The following is a 21,157-nucleotide window of genomic DNA, read 5'->3' on the forward strand; positions in this document are numbered from 1 at the left end:
GAAGAGCAATCTCTTGGACAATTTTTTTTGTCGAGTCGAAACACTTGAACACCTGCCAGATAATTACAGGGAACCCAGAGTTCTTCCACAGGGTACCAGAGGAACGCATCTCATTTACGCTTAGAAACATGCGTTTTAGAGTATTTGGAAGACGTAAATTTCGACGCGATAAGCCATTTTCGTTGAGCTATCATTTGTTGATGGCTAGGCCACGACTGAAAAAAGCTATATAGCTCAGTCGGCCTTAGCTGGTAAAATAGTTTAAAGTTTATGTTTCACCACACAGTTGTCCTCGAGTGGCTTTATGAAAATGTGAATGAAACGCATTCAGGGGGCTACCGTGAGACAAAGGTCCCCCCTGTAGCCTTAACAGACTGTTGGGGCAAGCACCTGTGAAGGCCGGCACGGCACACGAGGGTGTGGGTGGCCAGCATCACGCCCAACCGGCCGCCTTTGTCTCCCCAGTGTTGATGTTTACACACCGCATCAGGGAATAATTTGAGGCCAATTCGACCTCGGGGAGGCCTAGGACCAGTTCAAATATTCACCACTGTTATTGGTCGTGAGCGGGAATCAAACTCGGGTCGCCGGGTTCGTGGTGCAGCACACTAACCGCTACACGACCTCTCTCCAACATTGGTATAGAGAGAGAGATGTACGCGCACACACACACGCGCTCGCAGTGCTGGCATGGCAACTCATCCGCCGCTTTCACGGCTTGAAGCAGTTCCACCTGGCTGTGGAGAGGAGGCACCGAGGGCTTGTCAGTCGCTCGCATTCCTGCGTCACCAGCAGTGATCAAAACCGGCCCATTATCTCTCAGCTGTCACTTCGGACTCCCTGTGGCAGCGGAGGGCTAACCGAGCCTAAAGCTGCCCTTTTTTTCAGATAGCAATCAAAAAGCCACCCAATGACCAAGCCGATGCATACTCTGTCACTACTCCTGGCTAAATGGTGTGTAAAGTGTTATCTAAACGAATGTCTGAAAGTTATTCTGTTACATGTGTTTTAAACATATAAGTTAACCATAACATCTTTACGGACAATGAGGTTTCTTTTGTTCATGTAGGTGGGATTTAAATTACTCTCACCTGTCAATAACTGAGTAAAACATCTTTACAGACAATGAGGTTTCTTTTGTTCATGTAGGTGGGATTTAAATTACTCTCACCTGTCAATAACTGAGTAACTTTTTCATCTGACACTCAACAGCGGGGAAAAAAGGCAAACTTATGTACTGTGCTAGTGACTTCAACAAGAATTCAATTAAAATATTGTAACATCACGCAAGTTACCCTAGACTACGCCAACTACTTCATGAGCACAATGTTCACTCGGGCAATACTGCATATCTGTGAAAAAGAGCTTCATAGCTCATCGGATTTCTCCAGGATAAATACATATCGTGTAATATTCCTGTAATTCACTGTAAATTCACACAAAATGATTCCACTATTGTACATCGTGGGATTTAACGATCCTTGATGAACATTAGATGTGCAATTTTTACAAGTCCTTGGCCTAAATATTCTATACCAATGCTAAATCTGTTATTGAAAGATTTTGTACGTGTGTATGTATGAAGAAAAACCCATCACACCAGCAATTGGTATTGTTTGAAACGTTGCTGGCTATCTGTTTTATGTTTTCACATCCTGGGGAGACAAATGTTTCTGAAAAGTCCTCGTGGCTTTTTCACACCCACAAGTGTGGGGATAAGGTGTCAAAAAAACCAAAAGCCAGACAATTCAGTGCCACCATTTGTTCAGCTTCCACCAATTTGGCCCTCAACAACCACCCATCCCCCCCCCCACCTCCCCCGGCGACCGCCAACCCTTACCAAGAACCTGAGCCCAAGCCCTACAGGAGAGGAAAGATCAACTGTCACCTCCCACCTAGCACTTTGTGTAACTTTGTCTTCTCTTTCAAATCTGGTCATAAGCCTCAACTTGTCTCCATTTCCTTTCTTCTTTCCTCCCCTTTGTGCGCACGCGGTGCGGCGCAAAAACAATGCCGCCGTTACAGGCAGCTAACCCCCCCCCCCCCGGTCCCGCCACCGTCACTCATCTTTCTCACGTGCGGCCCCGTCTGTACGTGCGTGCGGTGGGCATGAATGGAAGGTGGAGGCGCCTCTCCGTGAACTAGAGCCAGACGCTGTGTCAGATAAATGCCATTTATGTTTGTGCGCGCACGTATGTGTGTGTCTCACTTTCATTCATTGTTTGCCCCATTTAACTCCCTTCAGACTGGCTTTTATGTCAGATGTTATAAAATCGCTTCATAAGATAATGACAGTGGGAAGTAGCGAGCACACTTCAAAGGTCCGACATCTGTAACATCTAAAGCAGCCTGAAAAGGAAACTATACCAAAGTGTGTCATACATTAACCAATTATGAAACAAATTAAAATAAAAAAAATAATCACATTAATAATTCACGTTTAGATAATGTTTCAACCCATCGACAATCCAGTCACGTAATCTCAGCTCAGAAGTTTTACATAGCCAACTAAAATTATTTTTATGCCTATGAAGAACGATAAGTGGCGTGCAATATGGCCTTCAAACTAAAAAAGACACGTGGCCTCAAAGGGCTGAATTCCATGCACGCGCGTGTGCATCATCGGGGCATGTGAGCGCGTGCACAACCAAGACTTACACACTGCTGTCCGTCATTGACATCGTGTCGTCCGTCATCGCATCGCTGGACAAGCTCTGCTCGCTGTCGTTGGCGCTTGATGCAGGAGCTCGTCCGTAGCCCGAGTTCATGTGGTACGGGTTCACTGGATTCCCTGGCCACAGAGGGTTCCTTTTGGGTAATTGTGGGGTTTGGGGGGGGGGGGAGGAAGGGGAATAAGAGCATCCGGCTTAATTGTAGAGTTCACAGAATTATCAGTGGGCCGTGTTAAGTGCGTGCCTTGTAAGTGTTTGTGAGAATTATTATCAGTGCCATGCATTGCAGACACGCGTTTGGTTCGTCGATGGAATCCGATATAAAACGTCGAACGCAGAATTCCGAACACATACAACTTTGTGTTTGCTGGGTTCTGCGTCACCTTTGGATCCTGTTAACATGCAAAATAAAATGCTGTTTATTGCATTGCAGCGAGTGATAGATTTAAGATACACGTCCACTCTATGCTTAATATTAACGTGTACAATTTTCAAAATCGCACGTTGCAAGATATCAGAACAAAAATACATTTATCTCTCTTTTCTATCATTCACCTTTGCGGGGAAAACAATATGGGAGATTAAATTCAAAAGCCGGGGTTTTGTCACTTTGCAGGCAGCAAACGATATTAATCACGCTACAGTGCTGCGTAGGCCTTTACTTGCGGGATTAGCCGAATAAAGTTTTCAAACCAAACACCTGCAAAGGCCCCCTTTGCTAGATGTCTAGGGTGGAAAGGAAAAAAAAAATTCTTAAGGGATCACAGCACAAAATTGCTTGGTGGTGTATTAACACCAACACAGATCGAGTAATACCCTCCCCTCACTGCAAGACTCCCCCCCCACCCCCTCTTTCATTTCTTTCCCAGCTTGAGCCTCGATGTGCCACACAAACAACCTTGTCACACTGCCCGCGGAACCTCGCGCCCTCTTGCTGCTTCTGGCATTTCGCTTTAATAATAGGATCAGTGTTTGTAAAGAGTAGGGTTGTAGAGAGGAGAGAGAGGAGGGGGTGGGAAGGAAAAATAAAGGAACGGGGAAAGGCTCCTGCTAGTTTTGTTCAATCCATCCCAATCCACAGAAACAGCAAGGAAGAGACGCAGTGAAGGGGAGTCCCCAGGATCCTTCCATCTCCCACCCCCACCAATCAACACCCTGCCAGACGTAGCGGCCCTCTACTCCAAAAGCCAGGGCCGGGCCTTGGGTGGCAGGAGGAGTTGCGGCCTTATGCAGCAAAGGGCAGGTTAAGTCCCACGACAGCCTTCATTCTACCGTTACTGATACGATTTGGTGGTGACTGGGGGTAGGGCGAGCCGGAGAAAAGGAGGGGTTAGCAAGAGCGGGGCGGGGGGCGGTGTGGGCAGAGGGAGGGATGCGGTTCCTTTTGCAGAAAGCTCACTGGAGTAAATTGGTTCCACATGCTCTTTGATGGGGCACCGGGAAAGGGTGATCTCAGCCACGTTATGATCACATCAGTAATCCGTTTCCTGCGGGCTAAGGAAAAACATTATTTTCTTAATAAATGAAACTGCAGCACTGACAGTTTTATGTAAAACGTTCTAATCAGTTGTTTTCAAAGTGTTCTCAAATCTACTTTAATTTAATTCCATTCATTGTAAAGTACATTCAGAAAGTTTAATCCACAGCTATCCAACCGCGTAGTGTTATTATTCAGATCAAATTCAATACTTTTAGATCGGTGCGGTGAAATATTTTATTTTGGTTGATATTTAGCCAATTTTGAATCACTCTGAACTTCCCTTTAACAGTTTTTTTTTATCATTCCGCTGTCTAAAGAAATCTAAAAGAAGAAAACGTAAACATATTTAATTATATATTCTTGCAAGTATAAATACTTCGACAACACATGTGGAAGAATTTCACTCTTAACACCAATGGAATTTTGTAACGGGGGACAACTGAAAAGTCTTTTAGTGCTCGGGCACTCATTTCAACAGAAAAAAATTCAGCGTGACCAAATTAACGAGTCGTGGGCTCACAAAAGAAATGTCTTTCTGATCGCTAAGCCTACACCGCCAGGGCTCCTGGTTCCCATGTGACTGCAGCGGCCTGCTCATAAAAACCATCCCAGCAGTGAGGGTCCATGACCCAGGAGCCATTGCACCACCCCAAGCAAGACCAACCCCAACCAACCACACATCTCTAAAAATATTCTCATGCCGCATACATGCTGTTCTGTTATCCCTAATTGCATTGTTTTGCGGGCGTTTGCTCTGCACGTAAAACATATGCACAAATCCCATGTGAATAAACATAAAAAGGCACAAGAAAAATACATACCCCGATGTGTATACATATTAACAATATTCGTGGACGACATACACAAGAAGTTAATGCCACTTTGGACATTTACGATTGCACAAAAACATGTGTGTGTGTGTGTGGTTCCACGGACCTACGATGATGCAAAAAAGTTGCACCACTTATAAGAGTCACTGAGTGTTATGGTACTTTTAAATCATCTAGATTTAAAATCCATTTATTTAGAACTGCTTTTTGAGGTTTAGTTAGTTGTCCTTTCCCTGCCGCACCTCCGAGTTAGCACGGTTGGCTACGTACGGTGCGAAAGAAGTTTAGCGCACATACAAAAAAGCATTCCCATAGTATACATTCCAAACTGACATACACAGATTAAGTCTCTAAAAACCTAAATATTTTGCCATTAAAAACACTACACAGCTTTACCCTGGGATTTCCTCCCCTTTATGTTAAATAAAATGCTCACAAACATGCATTACAACAACATTGTTGTGTTTTTTAAACATTGATTGACTGGACTTCCTTAATGGTTGCAGCAGCTTGGCAAAAAAACTAGCTAATTCCCTGTACACTTCAAAAAAAGTTACAAGGTCAAATACATCATTATTTCCTTTTCCTTAAACCCGCACCACAATTTGTTTGAAAATATATGACCAACTGCCAGGCCAACATTCCCTCGACAGCAAGAATTGCAAGCATAAATTTTGCAGAAGAAACAAAACGCACACCGTAAGGGACTAATGAGTTACTAATTTTCTCGTACCAATCTTTCCAGATTATTGACCACATTAATATCCAGGCGCTGTGTGGATTTATAAAAAAAAACAATTGTTGCTCAGTGTCAATGTACTGGCACAGAAAAAGACACCTTCCTGAGAATCTTAAAGCAGACTTACCGATAACCTTTTTTCCCCTTTTCCGACGGCCTCATCCCCACAGCGCGTGGCGACGCTACGGAGAAGCAGGAACTTCCCCCGGTCGGCCTCATCCCACAGTGCACCTCCGGCCACCTTTTGTGAGTCTGCTGGCTGTCGTAGGACAGCACCTCGTCCTCCTTCACCGTCTGCAGGCCCAAAGGCGAGTCCAGTCCCTTCATGGCCATGAAGCCAGCGGGGAGAGGGTCGGCAAAACACCTGGGGCTCTCTCCACCGCTGCGAGCGTATGCCAGGTACACGTCAGACCTGAGAAACGCCGGGTAGGCATTTTCCTCCATGGCAGTCTGAACTTCTTCCTGGGCCCTGTCGAACATGGTGGAATCGATGCGCTTGCTGGCAATGCACTCCTTCACGCCAGTCCTCGTGATAGATCCAATTTGCCTCAGGACAATGCCCGCGTTATCCTTAATGAACTTCTTGTAAATGGCCTTGGCCAGCTTGGCACGCTTGTCACCATCGGTCTTGCGGAAGCCGCTGCAGGCGAACCAGAAGTCCAGTAGATCCACACAGTCCTCCTGCTCCAGGAAGGCCCTGAAGAGGCTGGTGCCATCCTGGTCCTCCAGCAAGGCAGGTAGCGACTCGGCCCACCGTACGTAAGGAGGCGTGGGCGAGGCGCTTCCCTCTGGCTCGTAACCGAGGTCTCCATCCATCCTCCTGGGCTGCATCATCCTGACGCCGAAGCCATCGCCGCTACCGCCGCCTTTAACTCCATTGGCCCTAGCCAAGCCTGGGTCGTTGCAATGTTCTGGCCATACATTGACCTTTCCCTCTCGCCCAGGGACTGGTGGTCTCCGAGTAATGGCATTTTCTATAATGTGGCTTAGATCCAGTCTTTGCAGTTTCTCAGAAACACTCATTGCCAGCCCTGGGCTCCTATTAAATAAACGTCAGCAGGTTCCTCCAAACTCCCAATTGATGGGTTACTTGAGTAATTCGAGGGATGCAACTCTGAGCCTGCAAAAAAATTAATGCAAACACACAATGTGAATACGTAAACACAACTGTCATTATAGTTTAATTAAGATGATCTCAGTTGTCAACAAAGGAAAAAAAAACTTCACAAACTAAAACAAATATGGTGACCAATATATGTCACGAAAGAATGTTTGCAACGTACACACAAAGCCTTACTTTAATCATTTAACAATAATTGTAACATTAAGTAAATCTTTGGAATCCTATCCAAAGACAGCAGTATTCTCCAAAATGACATTAATTATTAACAGCAAAGCTAATTAAAAACCCAACGGCAAACCCATCCATTCACTCAGTTATCAGATAAACCAACATGTCATCACTGCTTAATAAACATACAGGAGGGGAGATGTTATCATGTACATCCCCTCTCTCGACTTTTCAGATGGGCTTCTGCCAGAGGCTACTAAGTTCAGTGCGTCCTTCCTGGCAGAATGTTATCAAAACATTATACTTTGGCCGTGAGTGCATCGTAATCTTGGTGCAGACATCTAAATGCATCTGCCGCTGCGTCTTGAAGGATTAAGTTATCTGCGGCGGCGTCTTGTAATGGTACTTTAAACGGGAAATTCAGGCCCTTAATTAGAAATGAGTTTGATAGCACTGTAAAACAGTCTGGGATGCAATAAAAGGGCGGCGTTGATAACCTAACAAAAACAGCACTTTGTGCCCAGCTGCCATTTGATGCATCAAACGCATGGGGGCATTTGCTCGGCAGAGAAACACAAACACATCACGTACAGGGAGGGAGGTCAAAGCGCTCCGTCCAAAACGAGCACGAGCGCACAAATGCCGTGCAAACATGAGTGCACGCTGCATACAGCAATACGTGAACGCCAACAAACATAATGTATGAACGAATAGCAAAACAGACAAAGCATTAGCATAAACAAGCCAACAAAAGCATTCTAGCACACGTTCACCACACCATGCAGAGGCATACCAGCCAGTACAAGGGCAACGAAGATATACCACTACACACTTACCTAAAAGACAAAGATCCCCCCCCCCCTATAGCCAGACTGTTGGGGCAAGGGCTGTTAGCAAGAACCTATAAAGGCTGGCACGGCACACGAGGAGGTGGGTGGCCACGACCATGCCCGGCCGCCTTTGTCTCCCTAGTGGCAATGTTTACACACTGCACCAGAGCCGACCTAGGGGAGGTCCAAGGACCGGTTCAGATATTCGTCAATGGTGTTGGCCGTGAGTAGGAATCAAACTCCAGCCGCCGGGTTCGTAGCGCGGCGTGCTAACTGCTACACGACCGCTCCCAAAACGCACACAGACAAAGACCACTAATACACACAGCACTGCCACACGTGTACACATGCACTCAACAAGCACCAACACACAGACAAGTACTACACAGGAGTATGCATCAACACAACCACAAAACTGCATACAGGGGCTGGCTGGGCTGATTTTTTTCACCCCATGGGTCTGCAAAAAAAGGGTTCACAGCAAATTCCCGACACAGGGGTTACTGACTGAAGATGTCCTCTGTAATTCGGCCCAGCTGTGTATTGGAAAGTCTCTGAAGCGCATCCTTGAATTTCAACAAATGGCTAAAGTATGATAAAGGTCAGGGAATAGTTTAAGATTGTATTCTGTATGGGCAGCACAAGAAGCTAGTAAAGCTCCAAGTTGTATTCCATACTTTACCTAATTACAGGAACATCGGAAACTGAACAAAACAATTAGTTCCGAGCCATTACCAGAGAACCACCACCGACTGTTAACACCACCAGACGCAGATTTCCTAACACAACCATCAACAACCACATCACCAATTACCCTACACTATCATCTCTTCTTTTTCCACCCATATGCAGTCAAGGGGTGGATTAAGGGCCGTGCTCTGCCATAACATCTCCAGAAATCATTGCGAATACCATCAATAGCACCCAGTACTAGTACGTTTTTGCACACAATCACAATCATCACTAACACCACCACCAACAACAACCACCACAAAAATACAAATATCCCCCCCCCCCATAGCCTTAACAGATTATTGGGGACAGTGCTATTAGCGAGCACCTATGAAGGTCGGAACGGCACGTGAGGGGGTGGGGGTAGGTGGTCAGCACGCCGCCCGACCGGTCGCCTTTGTCTCCCCAGTGGCGATGTTTACTACACACCGGATCAGGTACACATTTGAGGCAGATTCGAATTAGGGAAGGCCCAGGACCGGTTCAGAAAATCGTCACCGGTGGTGGTCGTGAGCGGGAATCGAATTCGGGTTGCTGGGCTCGTATCGTGGCACGCTAACAACCACATCAACACAAACCCCAAACGCCAACAACTTGATCCGTATTTTTGGGGTTTCAGTAGATTTATGCCAAAATCATTATCATTATCCCTCCACCACCTGACAAAATTGTCACGTGAACCGACTTTGTATTTACACGTGTCAATCAAGTTGTGACCGAATAAAGCTCCCACAAAGTTGGATTATATATTAAAACTATTCACGACTGAAATTAACATCAACGTCCGACGTTTCGCTCAATATGCTTATGACCACCGCAAGTTACTGGAGGATCATAATTTCTAACACAGCCATCAAGAACCAAAACATCACCAACTTCAATATCACTGAAACCACCACCCTATAACACAACCACCACTGGGTCTTCCCCACTACCATCATCAGTAACACTATCACCAAGCAATCCTGTACTGAGGCCCTGCTATGCTGTGGCCCTTGCTATGCTGTGGTCCTGCTATGCTGTGGTCCTGCTATGCTGTAGCCCTGCTATGCCACGGCCCTGCTATGCCGTGGCCCTGCTATGCTGTGGCCCTGCTATGCTGTAGTGCTGCTATGCTGTGGCCCTGCTATGCTGTGGCCCTGCTATGCTGTAGTCCTGCTATGCTGTGGCCCTGCTATGCTGTAGTGCTGCTATGCTGTAGCCCTGCTATGATGTGGCCCTGCTATGCTGTAGTCCTGCTATGCTGTGGCCCTGCTATGCTGTAGTTCTGCTATGCTGTGGCCCTGCTATGCTGTAGTCCTGCTATGCTGTGGCCCTGCTATGCTGTAGTCCTGCTATGCTGTGGTCCTGCTATGCTGTGCTGTGCTATGGAAGCTGGCCCTGCACTTTGCCAAGATCTCTGTTGTGTCCAAGTGCTACTGTCTTCACTGAATCCGTTGCGACGCAGCACGTGTATGGTTTAGTGTGTACACGTGCACGGCAACCCAACACACGTGTATCCCCGCGTCCCTGCCTAGTGTGTACGCGTATCTGCGTCTAAGTGTGCTCAACATGCACTGTGCTCAACATGCACTGTACCGCACGTTATCACCACACAGACAATAGAACGCACACGACTACCCCACGCAGCAGCAGATGCACAGTTGTAATTCACAAGAGTACCACAGACATGACAGCACCCTATAGTGCCGACGCATCACACGTACAGTACCACACCCAAATGCACATACTGTACAGTACTGTACACACAGCAGCAGCATCGCATACAGTAGCATCACAGCACGTGTACTGTAGCACGCGCCCAACACCAGGCCCAGCGTTAACATCCCATGGCACGTGCACAACAACACACAGGAGGGCCATCAAAGCGGGTGGTAGCATCACCTAAATGCAGCTTGTGCCAGGCTAGGTCGTGAAAGATCGTCGTATAAACAATCCGTACTTAAATATTTCTTTAACCGCGGCTCCTTCCACCCTCCGCCCCACCAAGGCAGCAGGAAGGCCAAAGGATCAGCACCCCCCTCTCTCTCTCTCTCGCGTTCTGGGGCGAAGTGACAGACCACGAGAGACAAAAATGACTGTCCGCGCTTCCCCCACTCCTTGCAGCGACTTTAACCTCCCGGCCCCCTCTGCTGCTCGCTCTGTTGTTGTCGTCACCACCCCCCCCCCGCCCCCCCTTGGCACTCCTTTGATGAGCGACTTCGGCTGCCTTCTTCTATCTCTGCCAGCGGCGTTCTTTTAGGAGCCTCCTCCACAGATGCCAACGCTACTGGGTGACCAACAAGCCACACACGACATATTTCAAGCATCCGTGGAGCTACGGACACAATCCAATCTGGATAAATATAGGGGTGGAGGAGCATATGCGGCAGACCAGCTTGAATAGTTTCAAAACTGACACAGGCGTTCGTTGCTCCCGTAACGGGAGTCCACTTTTTGCAAAACAGAGAATGCATAATTGTTGCCGAGAACAGCCGGAAAGAGCACACGGAGCTAAACAGGCGAGGCAGCTCCCAACATTGCGTTACACCAAGCGAGACCTCCTCTGCAAACCCAGAATTGGTGATGAACAGCACTCACTAACCCAGGTGCAATAATTCCCCTCCCTCTCTCTCTTCAACCAGCGTTAGCCGACAAAGTATCCACGCTCTAGATTCATTATCAGCAGCAGCATCTACAGCTCATCAGCAGCAATTACCAGGTCATCGGCATACCGTGTTGGTCAGATGGAATCCATCCACAAACCGCATTCAGGTCGTCGATTAACCCTCCTACTATATTCATACCAGATGTAAATTCCACCAGTGAAAGAAAACCAAGGAAGAATTCTCAAAATACGTGGTTAAAATGTGTTCAACAGTGTTGGAGCCAGAGGACACCAGTCCTGCAGCTCAAGGTGAATCTGGGAATGATACTACTCCTGGCCATAGCTACACCTGGACGTGTCCACCATCGACGAAGGCCCTCATCAATGACCAGAAGCAGAGGGCCAATACTACAGTAAATACTCTATACAGCACTAATATATGCGCACTATATACGGTCATGCAAATACACAAAACATTAACTGTGTAATACCCACACACATGCTTTTATAATGCACAAGCATAGTACGTAAAACCCACGCCCATACAGTAACACGCCACACACGTTAATTCCACACACGCACCGTAACATCAGACACCCTGCAGGAGTCGTACCTACAGTACCAGTACACAGTGACACCCCACACAAAATCACACACGGTAGTAATGTACTCGAGATAAGAGCACAATGTAATACCGATACACACAATAGCACACCATATAGATTACATACAGAACGCAGCTAATGCCGGAATCCCAGGCAGTGTCGCACTGCAGTATTCACATTACCATCACACCACCAAAAGACGAAGATCCCCCCATATTGCTTTAACATGCAGTTGGGCAAGTGATGTTAGCGAGTAGCGCCTATGAAGGCCAGCACTGACACACGAGGGGGTGGGTGGCCAGCACCACGCCCGGCCGCCTTTGTCTCCCCAGTGGCGATGTTTACAGACCGCACCAGGTACTCAATTGAGGCTGAGTCGACCTAGGAGAAGCCCAGGACCGGTTCAGATAATCATCACTGTTGTTGGTGTCCATGAGCGGGAATCGAACTCGGGCCAATGGGTCCGTAGCACAGCGCGCTAACCGCGACACTACCGCTCCCCACATGACAACACCACGCACTGTGATGCCCACATTAGCACACACAAACACCACACACACCGTTACACCGACCATTCACTATCACACCATAAAGTACACACACACACACAATATACCACTCGATAGAACACGACAGTCGCATCGCACACACAATCACACCCCGTAGCACTCACAGTACCAACACACACAGCAATTACCCCCACAACGTAACACACAAACACATCACACGCTACAGCAGTAGTACACACAGGGCAACATCACCACGTAGTCCACAAGATAACACAACACACCACCTGTGGTACTAACATCACACCCTACCATACACACTGGTGTAACTCACACACACGCACTGGTGTAACTCACACACACACACACTGGTGTAACTCACACACACACTGGTGTAACTCTCTCACACACACACTGGTGTAACTCTCACACACACACTGGTGTAACTCACACCACACACACACTGGTGTAACTCACACACACACACACTGGTGTAACTCACACACACACACTGGTGTAACTCACACCACACACACACACTGGTGTAACTCACACACACACACACTGGTGTAACTCACACACACTGGTGTAACTCACACCCACACACTGGTGTAACTCACACCACACACACACTGGTGTAACTCACACACCCACACACTGGTGTAACTCACACACCCACACACTGGTGTAACTCACACCACACACTGGTGTAACTCAAGCCACACACTGGTGTAACTCACACACACACAATGGTGTAACTCACACACACACACTGGTGTAACACACACACTGGTGTAACTCACACACACACACGGGTGTAACTCACACACACACACGGGTGTAACTCACACAGACACTGGTGTAACTCACACACACTGGTGTAACTCACACACACAAACTGGTGTAACTCACACACACACTGGTGTAACTCACACGCATACACTGGTGTAACTCACACACACACTGGTGTAACTCACACCACACACACACTGGTGTAACACACACCACACACACACTGGTGTAACACACACACTGACACTGGTGTAACTCACACACACACACACTGGTGTAACTCTCACACACACACACTGGTGTATAACTCGCACCACACACTGGTGTAACTCACACACACACACTGGTGTAACTCTCACACACACACACTGGTGTATAACTCGCACCACACACTGGTGTAACTCACACACACACTGGTGTAACTCACACCACACACTGGTGTATAACTCACACACACGCTAGTGTAACTCACACCACACACACACTGGTGTAACTCACACCACACACTGGTGTAACTCACACACACACACACTGGTGTAACTCACACACACACACACTGGTGTAACTCACACCACACACTGGTGTAACTCACACCACACACTGGTGTAACTCACACACACTGGTGTAACACACACACACTGGTGTAACACACACACACTGGTGTAACTCACACCACACACACACTGGTGTAACACATACACACACTAGTGTAACACACACACACACACTGGTGTAACACACACACACTGGTGTAACACACACACACTGGTGTAACACACACACTGGTGTAACTCTCTCACACACACACTGGTGTAACTCTCTCACACACACACACACACTGGTGTAACACATACACACACTAGTGTAACACACACACACACCGGTGTAACACACACACACCGGTGTAACACACACACACACTGGTGTAACACACACACACACTGGTGTAACACACACACTGGTGTAACACACACACACTGGTGTAACACACACTGGTCTAACTCACACACACACTGGTATAACACACACACACTGGTGTAACTCTCTCACACACACACACTGGTGTAACTCACACACACACACTGGTGTAACTCTCACACACACACACACTGGTGTAACTCTCACACACACACACACTGGTGTAACTCTCTCACACACACTGGTGTAACACACACACACACACTGGTGTAACTCACACCACACACACACTGGTGTAACACACACACACACTGGTGTAACTCACACCACACACACACTGGTGTAACTCTCACACACACTGACACTGGTGTAACTCACACCACACACACACACACTGGTGTAACTCACACACACACACTGATGTAACTCTCACACACACACTGGTGTAAGTCTCTCACACACACTGGTGTAACACACACACACTGGTGTAACACACACACACTGGTGTAACTCACACCACACACACACTGGTGTAACACATACACACACTAGTGTAACACACACACTGGTGTAACACACACTGGTGTAACACACACACTGGTGTAACTCTCTCACACACACACACACTGGTGTAACTCTCTCACACACACACACCGGTGTAACTCTCTCACACACACACACCGGTGTAACTCTCTCACACACACTGGTGTAACTCTCACACACACACTGGTGTAACACACACACACACACTGGTGTAACTCACACACACACTGGTGTAACTCACACACACAGTGATGTAACACACACACACACACTGGTGTAATACACACACAGTGGTGTAACACACACACACACTGGTGTAACACACACACACTGGTGTAACACACACACACTGGTGTAACACACACACACTGGTGTAACACACACACACACTGGTGTAACACACACACACCGGTGTAACACACACACACTGGTGTAACACACACACACTGGTGTAACACACACACTGGTGTAACACACATACAGTGGTGTAACACACACACACTGGTGTAACACACACACAGTGGTGTAACACACACACACAGTGGTGTAACACACACACAGTGGTGTAACACACACACACACTGGTGTAACACACACACAGTGGTGTAACACACACACAGTGGTGTAACACACACACAGTGGTGTAACACACACACAGTGGTGTAACACACACACAGTGGTGTAACACACACACACTGGTGTAACACACACACACTGGTGTAACACACACTGGTGTAACACACACTGGTGTAACACACACTGGTGTAACACACACTGGTGTAACACACACCGTGGTGTAACACACACTGGTGTAACACACACCGTGGTGTAACACACACACACCGTGGTGTAACACACACACACACCGTGGTGTAACACACACACACACACACCGTGGTGTAACACACACACACACTGGTGTAACACACACACACACTGGTGTAACACACACACAGTGGTGTAACACACACACACAGTGGTGTAACACACACACAGTGGTGTAACACACACACAGTGGTGTAACACACACACAGTGGTGTAACACACACACAGTGGTGTAACACACACACAGTGGTGTAACACACACACAGTGGTGTAACACACACACAGTGGTGTAACACACACACACACAGTGGTGTAACACACACACACAGTGGTGTAACACACACACACACAGTGGTGTAACACACACACAGTGGTGTAACACACACACAGTGGTGTAACACACACACAGTGGTGTACACACACACACAGTGGTGTAACACACACACAGTGGTGTAACACACACACAGTGGTGTAACACACAGTGGTGTAACACACACTGGTGTAACACACACACACAGTGGTGTAACACACACACACACTGGTGTAACACACACACACACTGGTGTAACACACACACACACCCTGGTGTAACACACACACAGTAGTGTAACACACACACTGGTGTAACACACACACACACTGGTGTAACACACACACACACTGGTGTAACACACAGTGGTGTAACACACACACACACTGGTGTAACATACACACACACTGGTGTAACACACACACACACTGGTGTAACACACACACACAGTGGTGTAACACACACACACAGTGGTGTAACACACACACACAGTGGTGTAACACACACACACACTGGTGTAACACACACACACAGTGGTGTAACACACACACACAGTGGTGTAACACACACACACAGTGGTGTAACACACACACACAGTGGTGTAACACACACACACAGTGGTGTAACACACACACACACAGTGGTGTAACACACACACAGTGTGTAACACACACACAGTGGTGTAACACACACACAGTGGTGTAACACACACACACTGGTGTAACACACACACAGTGGTGTAACACACACAGTGGTGTAACACACACACAGTGGTGTAACACACACACAGTGGTGTAACACACACACAGTGGTGTAACACACACACAGTGGTGTAACACACACACAGTGGTGTAACACACACACAGTGGTGTAACACACACACAGTGGTGTAACACACACACAGTGGTGTAACACACACACACAGTGGTGTAACACACACACACAGTGGTGTAACACACACACACAGTGGTGTAACACACACACACAGTGGTGTAACACACACACACAGTGGTGTAACACACACACACAGTGGTGTAACACACACACACAGTGGTGTAACACACACACAGTGGTGTAACACACACACAGTGGTGTAACACACACACAGTGGTGTAACACACACACAGTGGTGTAACACACACACAGTGGTGTAACACACACACAGTGGTGTAACACACACACAGTGGTGTAACACACACACAGTGGTGTAACACACACACAGTGGTGTAACACACACACAGTGGTGTAACACACACACAGTGGTGTAACACACACAGAGGGGCTACTCAAGTGACGCTCGGGCCCTTCGCGGCCGAGCCCTGCAGCAGCGCCTCCTCCTCCTCACCTCGGCACGCCGGGCCGCATCGCTCGCCCCTCTCCAGTCTCGCTCGCTCCGCACTCCCTCCTCGTCGTCGTCTCCTTCTTACTCTCTCCTCGGTTTGCCTCCTCCTCCTCGTCGTCGGCTGTCGCCCAGCCAGGCGTCTCTCTCTCGTCGTCACCCTTTTACTTCCCTCCACATGTCGTGGTGGTGGTTGTTGTCTCTCTCTCTCTCCACATGTCGTGGTTGTTGTTGTTGTTGTCTCTCTCTCTCCACATGTCGTGGTTGTTGTCTCTCTCACCACATGCGGTGGTTGTTGTTGTTGTCTCTCACCACGTGTCGTGGTTGTTGTTGTTGTTGTCTCTCACCACATGTCGTGGTTGTTGTTGTTGTTGTCTCTCTCTCACCACGTGTCGTGGTGGTTGTTGTTGTTGTCTCTCACCATGTGGTGGTTGTTGTTGTTGTCTCTCACCACATGTCGTGGTGGTTGTTGTCTCTCTCACCACACGTCGTGGTGGTTGTAAACGGTTGATGATGTTGTCTCTCACCACGTGTCGTGGTTGTTGTCTCTCACCACATGTCGTGGTGGTTGTTGTCTCTCTCACCACACGTCGTGGTGGTTGTAAACGGGTGATGATGTTGTCTCTCTCACCACACGTCGTGGTGGTTGTTGTCTCTCACCACACGTCGTGGTGGTTGTAAACGGGTGATGATGTTGTCTCTCTCCTCGCCTCTCGTCGCAAATTAGCAGATCGCGGACTTGTGCAGAGCGGCGTTTCACTACCTCCACGCACGCCTCCAAGCCCTCCTCTTCCCCACCACGCCTAATAAAAATGTAACTTTGCGAATTGAAGCAAAGGCGATAACGTTAAGAGATATGTTAGTTACAAATAGAATAAAAACGAGTGAATCGGTGAGCAATTTCGCAGAGCGAGCGCCGCTGAGCTCCCTCCGCTCTCTTCTGGCGCCGCCACCGCCTCGACAAGCTGGGGGCGGGGGCAGCCGGGGGAGGGGTGGGGCAGCGAGGGGGGAGGCGGGGTGGAGAGGGGGCGGGGTCGCAGTGGAGTGCGATCCGATTGGATAGGAAGGACACGGGGGGCGGGGGCACGACGCTGACGAGTTTCCCCCTCCCTCCCTCCGCGCTAGCACCTCCCACTCCCCCGCCCGACCCGACCCCCCCGCCCCTCGCGGGCTCGCGCGGGGGCCGGTGGCGGCGCGCGGCGCGGTGACAAACATCAAAGGGCGCAGCCGCGCCGTGCCAGACCACTCTCACCACCACTCACCACTACTCACTCACTCCTCACCACTCCTCACCACCACTCACTACTCACTCATTCACTACTACTCACCACTCACTCATTCACCACTCACTACTCCTCACCACTCACTCACTACTACTCACCACTCCTCACCACCTCTCACTACTCACTCACCACTCCTCACCACCACTCATCACCACTCACCACTCACTCACCACTCCTCACCACCACTCACTCACCACTCCTCACCACCACTCACTAATACTCACTCCTCACCACCACTCACTACTACTCACTCCTCACCACCACTCACCACCACTCACTACTCACTCACCACTCCTCACCACCATTCACCACTCACTACTACTCACCACTCCTCACCACCACTCACCACCACTCACCACCACTCACCACTCCTCACCACTCACTACTACTCACTCACTACTCACCACTCACTCACCATTCACCACTCCTCACCACTCCTCACCACTCACTCACCACTCACTACTACTCACCACTCACTCACCACTCACTACTACTCACCACTCACTCACCACTCCTCACCACCACTAACTACTACTCACCACTCACTCACTACTACTCACCACTCACTCATTCACCACTCACTCACTACTACTCACCACTCATTCACCACTCACTCACTACTACTCACCACTCACTCATTCACCACTCACTCACCACTCCTCACCCCCACTCACTCACCACTCACTACTCACTCATTCACCACTCCTCACCACTCACTCACCACTCCTCACCACTCACTCACCACTCCTCACCACTCACTCACTACTACTCACCACTCACTCATTCACCACTCACTACTACTCACCACTCCTCACCACTCACTCACTACTACTCACCACTCACTCACTCACTACTCCTCACCACCATTCACCACTCCTCACCACTCACTCACCACTCACTCATTCACCACTCATTACTACTCACCACTCCTCACCACTCACTCACTTCTCACCACTCACTCACTACTACTCACTCACCACTCCTCACCACTCACTCACTACTCACTCATTCACCACTCACTCACTTCTCACCACTCACTCACTACTACTCACTCACTACTACTCACCACTCCTCACCACTCACTCACTACTTACTCACCACTCACTACTACTCACTCACCACTCACTACTACTCACCACTCATCATTACTACTCACTCACACTTACTACTGCTCACTCACCACTACCTACTCACCACTACACTCGCTATTCACAATGCGAAGCTTTAACCTGGTTTCTTTTGCTAATGCTGAACTACTGGGTTATTTCACTTTTTCCCCAAGTTATGTGTGCTCATGCACTACTCTATTATTATGGATACGTAATAATGTGTAATGCTGTACGGTTTTAGGTTTTTAAAAAAAAAATATATTTCATAGTCTCGGGACTGTTAGCTTCTGGGCTGAAAATATCCGAACACACACACAACATTAAACCACCACGAATTAACCCAACCGATCATCAGAAATCATCATCGGATCACCAAACAATTCAATACAATTGAAGACATGTTTACAAACGTTAACATTACATATTTTAAAAAATGTCCACAAACTACGACACTGTTGTGACTGTTGTGTCAAAGTTGCTCGATAAGCGACCGTAGCACGCGGACTCCCGCGTCGGTGGCAAATAAATAATTAAGTCGCATTGCCGGTGACGCGGAGCCGCCGCCTCCTCTCTGATGTCCTGAGCCAATCGACGCGCAGCTTCATCTCCCACAACTAAAGGTGTTGACCAATCGGGTGTCGCGATGCTGGATGTTGGGGGGGTTCATGGTAATCGGTCCCCCATCCCCCCGCCCCTCGGCTCACCCCAGAGCCCCACCCCTCGGCTCATCGACCCCCGCCGACCCCGCCCCTCAGACACCAACAAGCCCCTCCCACTTCTACTACCCACGTGCTTGGGACCTTTTAAGTGTTAAGTCCTGTGTTGTATACTTTCACTATTATATTTAAAAAATGTTATTATTTAATTTGTATCGTCAGGTAAAACGCACTGAGCTACGTAGCTCGTTTTCTCGAAGCGACCTGGCCATCGCATATGATTGCTCAGCGAAGTGGCTAAACATCGTGTAGAAATGTATAGCAGCAGCAAAACCGAATACTCTAAACGCGTGATGCTGAGTCTAAAATAGTGTCGAGAGAAAAACGGGAGGACCCGGAGAATCGACATGCAAACTTCAAATATACAGCAGGCATCGCGTCAGGGTTGGCATCTAACCCACAACCTCCCTAATGCCATCATCATCATCAAAAGCCATGGCCAAATCCACTGCTGGATGAAGGCCAACCTCCCCAAGAAGCCGCTGCTATCTTCAATGATCTTTGCAATATTAAACTATGCGCTTGGACTGGAATGTGTATTTTTGTATTCCGTACACGATCGTTACAACATCAAACAAAGCTTAATAGCAACACTGTACAGTTACAGCCATGACCTGGGATTCATTCTACCAAGGCATTATTACATCATACACAGCCTCGCTTGTACCGATATTTACAGAATGCCACAGCGGTGCTCAATGCGGTGCTGAAGCGACACAAGAGGCGTATACCCCCCATGGTATTTTAAGAGGTGTTAGGCATTCACACAATCACAGTCTAACTTTGCAGTGTAAAAAAACACAGCTATCACAATAACCAAGCAATTAACACGGTTGTATCCAGCGTAATTCACCGTTCCATATATGTGCTTAGAATGTAGAGCCTCAACTACCGTAGTCTGCTCTTAAGATTAATTACTCCGAAACTTTCACATTCTAAATATTTACGTGAAGGTAAAAGTCAAACCCCGCAATGACTTGCGCACATCTAGAGCCAGTCCAAGAGTGCCCCTATGAATGGGTACAAAGTACCCACACTTTGCCCCACCAC

At 48.2% G+C, this 21,157-nt stretch overlaps 1 protein-coding gene across 3 annotated transcripts in view; it reads right to left on the minus strand.

The window, feature by feature from the left end:
- The window catches only part of LOC116946113 (axin-1-like), a 38,343-nt gene extending 20,352 nt beyond the window's left edge, over window positions 1–17,991 (minus strand). Inside the window, exons 1-3 of one of the 3 annotated variants that reach the window (XM_032960983.2) lie at window positions 17,006–17,991; window positions 5,849–6,841; window positions 2,659–2,808 (exon numbers count right to left, since the gene is read on the minus strand). In XM_032960983.2, the coding sequence (XP_032816874.2) occupies window positions 2,659–2,808; window positions 5,849–6,744 (1,046 nt within the window). In that variant the 5' untranslated portion in view covers window positions 6,745–6,841; window positions 17,006–17,991. Of the gene's footprint in view, window positions 1–2,658; window positions 2,809–5,848; window positions 6,842–10,458; window positions 10,484–10,516; window positions 10,664–17,005 lie in introns of those variants that run through there. The other 2 variants (XM_032960985.2, XM_032960984.2) reach the window with 2 other exon arrangements.
- Between the last annotated feature and the right edge of the window lie 3,166 nt (window positions 17,992–21,157).

The sequence above is a fragment of the Petromyzon marinus genome, chromosome 26 (assembly GCF_048934315.1).
Source record: "Petromyzon marinus isolate PM22_M1 ecotype Great Lakes invasive population chromosome 26, UKy_Petmar_22M1.pri1.0, whole genome shotgun sequence".
NCBI classification, from domain to species: domain Eukaryota; kingdom Metazoa; phylum Chordata; class Hyperoartia; order Petromyzontiformes; family Petromyzontidae; genus Petromyzon; species Petromyzon marinus.